This window comes from Olea europaea, unplaced genomic scaffold (assembly GCF_002742605.1).
Source record: "Olea europaea var. sylvestris unplaced genomic scaffold, O_europaea_v1 scaffold1301, whole genome shotgun sequence".
Taxonomy (NCBI): domain Eukaryota; kingdom Viridiplantae; phylum Streptophyta; class Magnoliopsida; order Lamiales; family Oleaceae; genus Olea; species Olea europaea.
Genome location: NW_019230477.1, coordinates 68,994 through 83,441, shown reverse-complemented (window position 1 = coordinate 83,441; position 14,448 = coordinate 68,994). Strand labels below are relative to the sequence as shown.

Sequence of the window (14,448 nt, the reverse complement as noted above, 5' to 3'; positions counted from 1 at the left end):
GTGAGCACAAAGCTTAAATTAAACTCCCTCTTTAACTCCTAGCCTTTCTTCATTTAATTTTTAATAGAGAAATTAGTTTTACTGGTGCCATTGGTAAGTCACGATCCTCTACACTGAAACCATCACACCTGTTTGGCAAGAATTAGAGGTATTTATTGTACCCTAATGCATTTAATCCAACTATTTATTTCCTTATAATGGCAGTGCTGTCTCACTGCCTGATTGTGTATCAGCATTCATTCGAGAGAACTACCTGAAGTCAGTTCCTTTGGTTGACAAATACCAGTCATAAGCCAATTATATTTATCCATTAATCATAGTGGAAATGCCAATTATGTTATATTTCATACTAGATGAATTGCATTTCACCCTTTGATCTCTTACCTTATTCATTGCACTTGCAGGGCAAAAACCATAAAAGAAAGAGAGAAAAGACAAGAATCACCTTAAAATGCACATTTGGATGGAAAATTTTGGTTAAGAATCGCACTTGAGGTGGCTGCAAAGGATACTGCTCAGGAACAGAGAATGCAAGTTGGAAAACTCCACCTTCGTAAGGAGTTTCTGATGGCCCCTATATACACTAAAGAGTTGAGCAACACGACTGCTGCTATGCATTTCCCCAAAATAAAAGGCAACATAATAAAGCTCCCTAAACAACACAGAACCTCACCTTTATAAGAGCTGTCCATTTAAATATGTTCGAATCATCACAAACAAGTTGAATATCGGGATCGGCTACTTTCTCTCTTTGAACTTCTTTGTATTCCTTAAAAAGCCTAGCCCTTGATGCCTACTTACAAAAAAAGCTCATTCTCAAAAAAAATTACCAAAACAGATACTAATATAAACAATAAAAAAGAATCAATATTACAACTTTGAGAACTTCAAGCCCGAAAAATGTCACTTGAAATGCTTATGAAAATTGTTCTTTAATTTTAACCCCAAGGCGACATGCTCCAAATTGTCTTTTCACTTTTTACTATTATTTTAAACTGCACTTAAGGGCCTTTGAAACCATTGGTAAAGAATGGAGCTAGAGACACGGAGTCATGAATTAATCATATTTAAAGATTTTTTGTTATACTTGTTGACAAATCAATCAATAATTAGCTGATTATAAAATGGAAGTCAACATGCTCCAAATTGTCTTTTCACTTTTTACTATTATTTTAAACTGCACTTAAGGGCCTTTGAAACCATTGGTAAAGAATGGAGCTACAGACACGGAGTCATGAATTAATCATATTTAAAGATTTTTTGTTATACTTGTTGACAAATCAATCAATAATTAGCTGATTATAAAATGGAAGTCAAAGGCTGATTTGCTTAAGGCTGATTGCTACTTGGTTCCATAAATTACGGCTGATTTTTAGAATATCCCATGATTGCAGGTTAGCATTTTTAGGAAGTTAATTTATCCCCTTTCTCTAAATTACAAACCAACTATATAATTGGACAGATTCATGACTTTGTAATATAACCAGCGATACACATTCATCTTCATGATATCAAAACCCATTAAACTCAAACGGCAATTCTACCCAATTATGACTCAAAATGAGCACATAATTCTACCCAATTAAGATTATAAAACTAGACACGCGATTTCGAGATGGATCTGCTTAAACAAACCACCATTTTGTAAGGGCATGTTAAGGGATACCCCCACATCAAAAGATTATAAAATAAACAACCAACATAGAAGGTCTTGAGCTATTTGTCTTGACAAGATTGACCTTTAACATAGAACCCCAGGTCTTAATGCGGTATTAGATCAAATTATTTTTCCAGTCATCACCATCCATAAAAGAGCCATAAAATGTTAGGAATATTTGAGGTAAACAACAATGTTGTCGCAGTGGCTTCTCAACTTGCAGATGTTCATTCTGAAAACTCCCGTCAAGAAATGCAACAAACAATTCTGAAATTGGAGGTTTCAACAAAAAGGAGATTCCTATCAGGTGCTTTTTTTTTTAGGTGTTTTTTTTTTTTTTTTTTTTTTTAGCACACTCATGTAAGTATTCTGATTCTCATGCTTTTCGTACCTCAAAAGATTGTTTCTCAAGCCCCTGGGTAATTGATTCAGGTTCTAGTGACCATATGACAAATTCTTAATTCGTTTCTCCACATATTAGTCCATATTCCGGAAATAACAAGGTTAAAATAGCTGATGGCACTTTAGCTGCAATAGCAGGTCAAGGTACAATAAATTTGTCACTCTCTCTGTTCCTGAACCCAGTGCAAAATCCAACCTAATATGAATATCCTTCTACCGTTATCAAAGATGAAAGATTCCCCCTCTCCTTTACATGTGGCAAAGTTATTGTTCATCTTTTACCAGTCCATCGAATTATCAAAGATCTAAATTTGTACAGATTCAGTACTTTGCAATATAACAAGAGATACAAATTCATCTTCAATACTTCTACACGCGGTTTTCCATTTTATTATTAATGACAAATAGATTCATTTAGAAAAAGAAAAGGCCCATTTCCATGCTGCCCCAATTTAGTACTTCCTCAATGCTCAATCAAACACCTTCTGTTCCTATCTGAGATGTCATAAATTAACATCCACATTCGTAATACATTTTTGTCCCGAACTACCCCTATCAAACAATTACCCTTCTCTACTTTCTACCAATTAATTTGGAAACACTGGTCTTCCCAGTTATCACATTTGTATTATACATCACGAGCTCTCAAAACCATAAAAAACTTAATGCAGGAAAACAGGGTAAAACCAATAAACATTAAAAAAATTTAAGTTAATGATAGTACCATGAAATTCCTGGAAAACCTCAGTTATAAATGAGGAGAAGAACCAACAAAAAATGTGTTTTGCAAGTGTAAAGCCTAATTGCAAGCAACCAAACAAAAGATACTATTAAATTTCACTAAGTAGTAAATACCAGTAATTTCCGGAGCTTCCAATCCAAAGAAATCTTACAAATACATATAAAAAGAAAATAATCTAATACATAATGACAAAAACCGCTATGACAAAAGGAATTACAAAAGAAACGATACTAACCTGCATTTTCTGCTCTACTTCTGAAATCCACAATTCACTTCAAAGCTTAATCAATCGAAAACAATTCATATTAGAAAAATATAAATTTGTTAAACATGACAATCAAATCTTTAAGAAAACATGCCTACTGACCTAAATTATCCCATTAATCAAACAGGAATTCAAAATTCTTCGCACGCGACTAAGATTAACAAAAAGCACTGATAAAAAAATATTCAAGTAAAAGATATAATTCATAAAGAGATATGAATGAACAGAAAATAGAAGCTTACCAGAGATCAGCGTGAACTTCAGATGACGCGTGAGAATACTTTATAATCTGATTGTGCATTTTTATAGGATCCGGTGAGGGGCGGTCCATCAAACTTTCTGGTAGTCAGAAGCGTTAACAAATGATGTGACCGTCGTACACGACCTACCACTTGGCTTTAAGGAGGCCAGGAAGCATAAGCAGTTTCCAATTTTCAAACCAAAAAGTTCTGCTTCTCCCAGTTTTTACTTTCAGGAAGTTTTGCCAAAATTGAAGGAAGCGAAGGTCATTGGCTTACTACTTACTGATGGAGGATGCCTACAGGTACATATTGCATTTTCTATATATATATATATATATATATTTTATTTATTTATTTATTTATTTATTTTTTTTCCCAACATCTTTGATCCATTGTTTACTACACTTGTAAGTTAAAAATCCCCATGAAAGGTAAAATTACTTTTTAGTGATTTTTGGCCTCTGGAAACATTTGAATAAACAATTTCAGAGGTAAAAACAAGTTACTTCTTGAATTAACTTCATTTTACATTTTCACTATGTTCAAATTCACGTTTAAGCTTCTCCAACAATGCTCAATCTAACAATGGCGTAAAGACTTTCACTTTGTGTTCGATTTCGTTATCATGGACACATATAGACACTGCACCACATGCAGTGTGCCAAAAATTTTCCAATTCGAATTTAGACAAAACTTGTATAGAACGTTGAACACAAGTTTCAACTCAAGAAGCACACTTTCAACCTGTTTGGGAGTGATTTTTTGACCCAAAAAATTGATTTTTTTGACCGTTATTTAACTATTTCAATCGTCATATTTAACTTCTTCTCTCACTGGTGAACCCCACTTTTATCTTAATGGTCAAAAAATTAATTCTCAAAATCACCCCCAAACAGGCTCTTTATTTTATTTTTTAAATGGAAATCGAGTATGAAAATTGTTTAAGTTGATCACAATCAAGAAAACTTTTCTCTCTAGTATGAGTTCAATACATCATGTTTACCAGAAAGAAGTGTATTCCTTGCGACGTGCACATGAATTTCACTGAAAATTGAAAGCAGCCAAAATACAGGACAACGAGATGATAATGATAGCATTGCAATTTGCAGATTCGAGATATTGGTCTAACATTACTTACCATAAACAATTAAATGTTTTTTTCCTTTCTTTTATGTGTTTATTTCTACAAGAAATATACATGATTCTAATGTAAAGAAACCGCAAACAAAGAAAAAATGCAACACAATGGACCAAAAAGAAGAAAATATATTAGTGGAAATTTTAACCCAAAAAAATCTTAAGATCTGAAATCGGTCCACACCAAGTTAGCAAACAAAATACAAGGCAAGGTCATGTCACATGCTTCCAGCTCTACCCGGAGTAGTTTTCGATGGTTTAAATTTAGTAATGTCAACTAGGTCCCCAAAGAGTTTGTCCTCTGGCTTCGAGGGCCTTGGGACATACGAGGATGCGGGCGTTGGAGCTGAAGAAAAGGAATTATTTCTCAAGATGCTGTCGTCCCTTATAGATAACCTGGACATGTTTTGCTCGAAAACCTGAGTATTTTGCTGTTGGCCGTAACCATAGCCATAGTTCGCCATTTGATTTCCATACGTCTGTTGAGGATACATATAAGCCATTTGACCGGATTGCACTGGATGAGAAAACATACCCATTTGTGGACCCTGGATTGATTGAGGATGCAATCCCATACCCTGGTTGTTGATTGCTGTAAAATTGCCAGTGGCAATTGGCTGAATGTACATGCCGACTACCTGATCATTGGCCACAGGTGAGCCTGGAAGATATGTGCCACTGGGAAATGGCTGCGAGTGGGTGATTGTTAATTGTGTTGTCACTTGCATTCGCTGAGGAGACTGATTATTGCCAAACTGGCTATTGTCTAGTTGAGATTCCCACGGTGGAGGTGGCAATGCACCACTATTTTGAGCACCTATCAAACAAAAATAAGCATAGATCCGAATGAAATATAGCCCAAGAAAACCAAGATTATATTTTCCATGTATTAGGAATGACATGCTTGCAGTTGAGTCGAGTGGCCACTAATAATATTCTAAACTCGTAGGTCGAAGAAAATAATTGTTTTTGAAACAAATCTTTCCAACTACAACATATTTGGAATACAGTTAAACGATAATTTCTTCATATTCTCTAAAATGCAGGATTTTTTTTTTCTTTGGCGCGTGAGTGCTGGGGAGTGGGTGGGTGGGATGGAGAATTCTGAACGTTTACATAATTGAAAAACAAAAATAAACTAGTTTCAAAGAACAAAATAAATAAATAAAGAAAGAAGAAGAGATATACGCACCATAAACTGGTGAGGGTGGCTGCTGTTGCTGGGTTATTTGACCATTCCATGGAGAGGTTGAGCCTTGTGAGTAAAGTGACAGTTCATTTTGGGGAAACATTGGACCAGAAACAGTTCCATTTGGAGATAATGGTGACTTTGGATATTGAAAATTCTGTTGTTGCTGAAATTGAGGGGACGAAGGATGCGCTTGTCCAACAGAATTCGAAGAGGGGATATTATTACTCTGTGAAAACATGTCAATAAGTGCGAGGGCATTCTGCTGAGATGCAGCAGGGCTGGCCGGCTGAGGCTCTCCCACTGGAACAATTGCCAATGAGAAGTCATCTCCACTCAAAAGATCTATCTTAGGATCAGCCTTCGTTGGAGTTGTTGATTGACCACTAGATGCAGGGGGAGCAGGAAGAGCTAACTGTTTCCCTGAGCCAGAACTATCAGTAGATTGCAAATAAAAAGAAGGCAGTCAGATTATTGATGTTAAGAACATATTATCAAACCAGAGTCCTACTACCCAAAAACACACAGTAAAACAAACAAGTTCAGAGCTAGGTAGTCTAAAAAATATCCAAAAACATATGACATGTAGAGAATGTTGATGGTAAAATCTACAAACATTGCTACGGCAGCTAGGAGGTCAACAAAATGTTCAACTTTGAAACTTTATGTTTCGGTCTTCTAAGTAAGGCCATAAATATAAGGAGATGCAGCCCACAGAATGTATATCGACTAATAACCTTCTCTTTTTCCCTTGTTTTAACTACCAGGTACTGAAGAGGGTTACACTGGATAAATAATTTATACTAATAGTACATACAAAGGAAGTTTTTTAGTTTAAAAGGGTCAACAAATCCATTTTGCTCTTTAAGAAGTAATCTGATATCCAACACAATAAATCCTGAAGAAAAGAAGTTCCAAAATTGTTGAAAATTATCTACACTGTCCATATCCTTTTCAGGTCCTCTTCCTACCCTCCCCTAAAAAGGTTCAAAATGCAAAGCTCATGGAATATATGTGAGCACATCAGAGTCAAGGCCAAACAATTTCAATTTTCAAATGACACCATAAATAATACTTTTTAACACGGACAGGTACTAACATCCATAAACAAACAAAAAGGCCAATACCAATACATTAACAATCTAATTCATCCTTCAAGAGTAATCACATTTTACCCTTTATCTCCAGTGTCAATAAGAGGAGCATCAACATCTACCAGGGATCGAACAGGTTCAGGTTTTGGTTTTGATTTGTCTGACTGAACAGTGGTTGCTCCGGAAGCAATTGCTTCATGCTTAGCCAACAAACGTTGCAGGTCATCATTCAGTGCTAGTCCTTGGCATAATAGCGATTCATCCCTACATCATGTATATATTAAATTCAGTAAAACAATGAGTTGAGTTCTTCACCAAATAAGCCTAACCATAATACTATCCAACATGACAAAAGTAATAATCATGTTACACATGATAAATGATACATGCAAAGACCATGTGAAAAATACTGCATGGGAGTCTAGTGGGTTCTTTGTTCTCCATTGCTGAAGGGCTGTGCAATTGATCAGTCATGATGGGAACGGGACAGAAACTTGCTAATATACTCATCAATTGCAAGACTCGTATAAATCACATCCCTACTCCAATTAGGTCGCTGCCTTCAGGACTTTCGTAGAGGTTACCACTCATCGAGATGCTACCAAGAAACTGAGCCGAAAGATCATCCTTTCCACAAAATTAACTTCTGCACCCACAAAGTAGTTCAGCTATATAAAACACATTTCAAGTGTCAACATGGCCGTTCTCCATCCAATATAATATACCAAAGCCTGATGATTTTTATCTTGAAGTGGACTTAATTCCTCCTCACATGTGACTCTTGATTCCAAGAGAGAGCTGATAAATATATTATAATCATCAACCTTCACCACCAATTTAAGCTTGCACAAAGCAGACCAGAAGCATATGATGCATTCTGGACATGCCCAACAGAGATGACTACAGGTTATTCTACAGGCATTAAATTAATAGAAAAAAGAAACCATTTCATTAACATCAAACTGAAAAGGGCAAAATGAATTGGACAAAAAACAATTGTCCTTCACAAACTATTCGAGGCCATGTCATCTGTTAAATGATTCTATGTTTTCACAATTTCAATATGTCAGTTATTGCTCTCAATACCTTATTCCTTCCTGCCAGTTCATAAACAACTTGAGAAAAACATGAAATACAAATAAGCTCCAACCCACATTGACATGTTGCATATGCTGTGTGACATAAACATGCAAGTGTTTAGCAGAAGGGAAGGTATATCAGGGCCTTACGAAGTCGAATTAACAAGATGTACCACTCTTTGCTTATATGTACGACATTGTTCCACCAGATCAACAATTACCTCTTGTCTAAGTCCCTGCCAACAGATAGAAATGAATTCTTAAACTGAATCCAAAGTGTATTAAAAAATTGTGAAGAAAACATATGGATCAAGAAAATATAGAACGAAAGTAGCATGTAGCCAGAATTCAAATGACTGGCCAATTTCGTGAGGGAAAAATCTCATACAACTAAATATTCATTTCCATTTTACTTTTACAATATATATGAGCCCTTTGCATCAATTATAAAGATCATTCTCTAAGCAAGCTTCAGTGCTAACAATAAGCAAACTTTCCCTTTCATATTTACCTCTTTGTTCCCAGGATCTATAGCATTGAGCATTTCGGCAAGAACATCCATGATACCGCGTGCATTCTGAATTTCTGTCAAGCTAACATAAACAACAGGCTAAAATAAATAAAAGAACATAACTACAATCAGTAACATAAAGCCTCATAAGTATCACAAGTATGATCTGTTGCCAGGTTATACAATAATTTCAAATTTACCAACCACCAAGAATGAGACATATTTTGTATTTATAACAGATATTAATAACATATCTAATCCAGACTAGAAAGTGAATCTAGAAAGTGGATCGTATGCCCTTATTGTTGGAGTTCGGATTATACAGGCCTGCATAGCTTGCGCTAAGAAGTCAAAAGCGCCACCATAAATTGAGATTGCAAAATCAAGTAGTAAATGCTGAACTGATACTTCAAACTAACCTATGGCTTAATTCGGAAGAGATAAATAGTTGCCTTTTATAAGATATCAAGATAGATTATACAGAAAGAAGCCCGGTTTATTAGTCCCTTGACAGTAACTTTATCAAGGAAAGGCCAGCAAAAGCTCTCAAATGTCAATCAATTCACTTACTTTCTAAATAGGCATTTTCTTCAGATTGTGCAGATTCTCCAATTACAGATGCTCAGCAAAAGCTCTCAACATGATAAAATCCACTAAAATCCACCAGTGTACCTGGGACTCGATTGATCAATCCCCTCTCTTTTATCCATATGTCATGTCATTTGTTACACTACGTTTAAGTGTACAAAATAACAGAAGTTGAAAACAAGCAATATTTTGAAGAACTAAATTTCTAACTTGACTATACGCTGTTCATATATCAGATTCAGAAAAGAACCAACCCCTGTGTTTTTTCAACTTCCTTAAAACTGCTATTGATATGACAAATTATTTAACGTGATTTAAATTTCAACACTGACGCTTTAGAAAACATACCTCAATGTAGGAAATTCAGCTTCTGCAGAAGACTCGGATGCGTTCTGCCTAGGTTCCAGGTTACGAATATTTTGTGGTTGTGATGCCAATGGATGTGTTTGTGGGGGTGTGAAAACAGGTGCTGAGCTCTCCGATCTCTGAGGGAATACTGCTCCAAAACGCTGATAAAATGTACACATAGAAAATAAAAATCAATGTACAATAATTAGACACAAAAGGGTAAAATGGGACCAAAACATAGGAACCGCCTTGCAACCGTACCAACAAATCCTGGTAAGCTGCAAAGTATTGAGGATATCTTGCCCTTGGTCCTCCAAAAGCTTCTTGCCAAGTATCTATTAAAATTAGAATCTTCTCTTTTACACGAAAGTCAGGCTGCAATAAAAGATGCATCAGCAACAATTTATACTAATAACTCAAGTAGATGTAAACAAAAAGTGGTTGATAGTAAGTGCAATCAATTACCTTCTTCTTCACAATTTTCACCATCTCATGAAGCAAATCTTTTTCAGCAACATGCATATGGACAATGTCCCCGCAGTTCTTCACAATTGTCTCCAAAAGCTAGAAAAATGAAATGAAAACCAACCACGTTATCTCTTCATTTACTTGAGCACTATTGAGAGGCATTGAACAAATATACTCATATCAAGTTGTTGTCCAAAAATTAGTACATCTAGAAAATGAAATGACAACCCCATTGCTTTACCAAAATTAATGAGCATTTCAAGTGGTTAAGGTTGAGTTCACTAGAGTTGTAAGGAAATATGCCCCTGTTTGGTGGCCTTTAATTTAATTTAATTTATTTCTCATACTCATTTTCAATTACACATTCATACAATAAAATGTTCTACACTAAACCCAAAGTTTTTCCTTACTTTTTAACCACACATTCTCCAAAAAAATACTATTCAAAACATAGTTTTTTTTTTTCTTCAAATTAAAGGCCACCAAGGGCTTACTTCTCCTATAGAGCTACTATTAAAACCATCAAATCCTCACATCTTTGTATGACCCCAAAAATGTTAAACCATTGTTTGAAATAAAATCTCACCCGTTATGTGCCAATTGTGAGACTTACACGTAAACTTGGGGAGGCGAAAAGGGTAAGCCTCGAGACAGCCGAAATGTTTGCCCATTTTTCTTTTCTTTTTTTCTTTTTTTTAGGAACTGGCCTTAGCTTTTTGAGAATTTTTTTATTATGTTATTGATTTATTTTATGTTTGTTTGCTAGTTAAACTTATTTTTGTTAACTTGCTTTATTATGGATTTTTTAAAAATGGTTTTATGATTAATAACAATATTTTAGTATTTTTATATTCTTGTGAATTATTTATTGGTCTATCTTGAGGTTTACAAGTAAAAAAGAACTGGTACCCGATTGAGCATTTTTAAACATTTTGTTAAGGTAAAAAAATCAAGTTAACCTTTTCTTTCCCAAATGCACAACATATGTATTTCAAGCCATGCTCTACTCTACCGCAAACATGAGAAAGGCTCACAAGTTGACTTTTTGAGCATCGCAATGGAACTATGCAACCATGAGGAAACTCAATCCCCTCTTTGCCCGACACTAGCCTTTCTCCATCTCCAGTCTCACAAATACTAGAATGCCAGAATGCATCACTGTGTTTCACTATCTATCTCCCATCTAGTTCCCTACCTTCATCCGAATGAAGTACAAGCAACCCCATTCCACCCTAAGCTTTATCCAAATCATATGTGAAGAAAATTCTTCCACCCAGTTTCTACTTGTCCATGTTTGATCTTCCAGATCTTTCACTATTTTGTCCTTTCCTCAGACAATGGCCTACATAGCTATGTCTCCACAGCATCATGTGGTTCCTCGCTTATCAGCAGTCTCCAAAATTATACTTTTAGAGCATAATTAAGAAGGCCCGTGTTTTGCCTTCCAGATCCTTCATAATGGTTTACCACAGCACATAATGCCAATCAGAAAATACCAGAATATATGAAGGCTAAAAGATGATGGGAAGTAAGGAACCCATGCCTCAAAGTCCTTCCTTTGGTTGCCCGTGCAGAAAAGTTATTCGATACTTAAGAAATAAAAGTTTTATAGCTCAAAAATCTAACGGTCCAAGACCAGAAAAAAATTTATTAAGAATTCAGTTCATGAGAGAAAATACCATGTAACTCATAAAAGGCAAAGCCTTCCAGCTGACCAAAGCAGGTAAATCAAACAACAGATATGTATGCAATAGAAGCAGCCTCATAAATCAGTAAATACAAGCCAAACTTACTGTTAAGGCGAGGAGCTGGACTTTTGCATTTTTGCTACCAAGACGCTTCTTTATACCTTTTACAACATCTTTTGCTTGACTGATAAACAAATAGAGTCGCAATAAGTTGAAAGTAATGATGATGAGAATAATAACAACAATGATTTCGAATTTTCATTACGTAAATCAGACAACATTAAAGTGAAGCTACCAGCAAAATGCATACATATAACAGGTTTTTTCATTATTAGAGAAAATTAACAAAAATGATATCTTAGCCAATCAACATCTTACAGGTAAAAAGCAAGTTTAACAATCTTATATTGTCCGACTAAGAGACACATGGATGTTGCATGTAAATGTCGTTAGTACTAGTTATAAACATATTGACGACTCCTTTTTGTAAAGCCAAAGTCTGCAGAACAAATTTGGAAGAAATTATACTTTTCTACTTCTCAATATTGAAAATTGTCAAAACAGAAGCATGCAAGTGAGTTAAATTTTAGGCATCAAGAAAGTAGGGATTTAGACTACAAACACATACCAGTAGTTTACATAAATTACTAACCGGTAAAAATAGTTACTTCGGCTAAGCATGATAATACAATAATGTTGAAAAATGAAAACGTAAAACTACACTCGAATAAAAATTGAAAACTCTAATTATTCTACAAAGTGTTCTTTTCCTTATTTATTTGTAGAGAATACAAGAAAACAAGGAACAATTAAACAAATCCGAAATTCCCGAAAATTCCATATCATAAAAATTTTAAAATATGAAAGAAAGTCTTCAAACTCTATACATAAAAGACATGCATCGTTTTCAATTCCTTTTTTTTTTTTTTCATTTCATTGTAAACAAACTATTCTGGATAAATTAAGTGGAAAACAAGAGAGTAGATGCAATTACGCGGGATCGTGGTTGCAAATGTCACAGATCTCGATGTTCATAGCCCAATCAGGACCTATGAGCATATCGCTCGTCGCTCTTTCCACCATTGAATTCACCATTGTTTCACCTTTCTCTCAATATTCCTCACTCCCCGAAGATCAATCGGAAGTCTCAATCGAATCTGCCGGAAAAATCCCCGGAAAATCCCCAACTTTCAATCAAGGAAAAACAAATAAATGAAAAAGGAAGGCCCCTGATTCCCATAGACCCGGGGCTAGTTTTTCCGGTTCTGTTGTTATTTTTTGCTGATTTGGGGGAGGGGAAAACTAGGATATAAATATTAAAATTGATGTTAACCAATTGATTTAAGACACGTGGAGGGATACTGTGCCTCGAGTTCTTGGTTTGTTAGGCGATTGATGCCGCCGAATATTGGAGATCGGACGGCTGGTGTTGATTTGAAAAAGAATGTTTGGAGCATCTCAGACGCAATTATTTGTTCGTGTGACAAGCAACATAAGGATGGAAGGACGAGTATACTTTTAGCGCCTTTTGAACCTTATTATTTTTTATTTTTGTTAAGATTGCATTTTAAAATAATAGATTAATAGAGAATGAGTGGCTCAAAAATAAAAAAAAATTAAATTTATGTGTAAATTATTTTATTAAAATATATGTGATTAAAAAAAAGAGAAAAATATATTTTAAAAATAATGAGAATCAAACAAAAGATAAAAAGATATGTGGAGGTAAATTATAAAAAATTAAGTCATTGTATATTTTGACTAAAAAATAATAATTAATTTTAATTACGAAATTTATAAAATTCATAATTTTTATTAAAATTTTAATTTTTAACAAAATTAAACAAGAACTAAGTAGGCACGTTATTTAATGAAGATAAATTATAAAAAATTAAATGAATACATCCTTCAATGAAAAATCAGTTGGACCGAGTAGAATCGTTTTAGGTCAGTTTGAACCAAAATTCGACCGATTCAATTAATTTTTAGCCACTAACCCGGTATCAATTAATTGGTGTCATGTTAATGTTTTCCTTATAAAATTTAGATTGAACACTTTTGGATTTTTACTACTTTGATAGAAGAAATTTAAAATATGCAGTGACATAATTTGAGGTGGCAGCAAATAATTTAATAAAAAAATTAACTGTATTTAAAATAATTTAATGATAAAATTTTTACGTGGCATTCTGCTAAGAATTATGTCAAGCAGTCTGACGAGGTGAATTGTTGTGATATTAAGAGAGAAACAAAAATAATATAGTCATTTGGACATTATGGCAATGGATTAAGCAGAATAAACATGTTACATTATTGTGAGCTTTGCCATTCTCCGGTTAATATCGCCTTTATATTCAAATTCTAACATTTATTTGTTGACACAGGGCAAAAACACTTGTAATATGTGCGAAGTTATGAAAGAAATTTAGATAAGTTTTGTTCAATTTTCACGAATATAAGAAACACAGAAGCTGAGAGATTATTTAGGCAGGCAATTTTTTGTTTTTAGCCCCGTTTGGCTCCCGCTATTTAAAATTATAATTTTTGGAATTTACATGTAATATTATTTTATTGGAGAATGTATAGTTGATAGAAAGGGAGAAAAATAAATTATTATTTTAATGAGTGCCAAAATTTGGATATCTCCAAATCGATTAACCAAACCAATTGAATTGAATTGATTTGAGTAAAAATTTATCAAAATTGACCAAGTTGGTCTGGGGTTGGGTCCGAAATCGATCTAATTTGAATTGTGTATAGGCCCAATGCTTCTTTTGTCTTTTTTTTTTTTTTTTTTTTTAGCTTTATTTTACTGTTATTATTATTATTATTATTATTATTATTATTAGCATTTTCTATATATATATATATATATATATTTTATTTATTTATTTATTTATTTATTTTTTTTCCCAACATCTTTGATCCATTGTTTACTACACTTGTAAGTTAAAAATCCCCATGAAAGGTAAAATTACTTTTTAGTGATTTTTGGCCTCTGGAAACATTTGAATAAACAATTTCAGAGGTAAAAACAA

The 14,448-nt window shown here is 34.1% G+C and overlaps 2 protein-coding genes across 2 annotated transcripts in view; both read right to left on the bottom strand.

Annotated features, from left to right (window-relative positions):
• Positions 1-3,400, bottom strand: part of LOC111374865 (protein PEROXIN-4) — a 5,220-nt gene extending 1,820 nt beyond the window's left edge. Inside the window, exons 1-4 of the mRNA XM_022997620.1 lie at positions 3,309-3,400; positions 3,037-3,081; positions 674-793; positions 446-574 (exon numbers count right to left, since the gene is read on the bottom strand). Coding sequence (XP_022853388.1) covers positions 446-574; positions 674-793; positions 3,037-3,042 — 255 coding nt within the window. The 5' untranslated portion in view covers positions 3,043-3,081; positions 3,309-3,400. The remainder of the gene's footprint in view (positions 1-445; positions 575-673; positions 794-3,036; positions 3,082-3,308) is intronic.
• A 1,154-nt stretch (positions 3,401-4,554) lies between these two features.
• Positions 4,555-12,702, bottom strand: LOC111374864 (TOM1-like protein 9). The gene is made up of 10 exons (XM_022997619.1): positions 12,405-12,702; positions 11,516-11,594; positions 9,720-9,818; positions 9,516-9,629; positions 9,255-9,415; positions 8,319-8,400; positions 7,958-8,043; positions 6,810-6,992; positions 5,638-6,068; positions 4,555-5,262 (listed from the first exon to the last, which is right to left on the bottom strand). Exons 1-10 carry the CDS (start codon positions 12,503-12,505, stop codon positions 4,664-4,666), a joined length of 1,935 nt encoding a protein of 644 aa, XP_022853387.1. The 5' UTR covers positions 12,506-12,702; the 3' UTR covers positions 4,555-4,663.
• Positions 12,703-14,448: the final 1,746 nt, after the last annotated feature.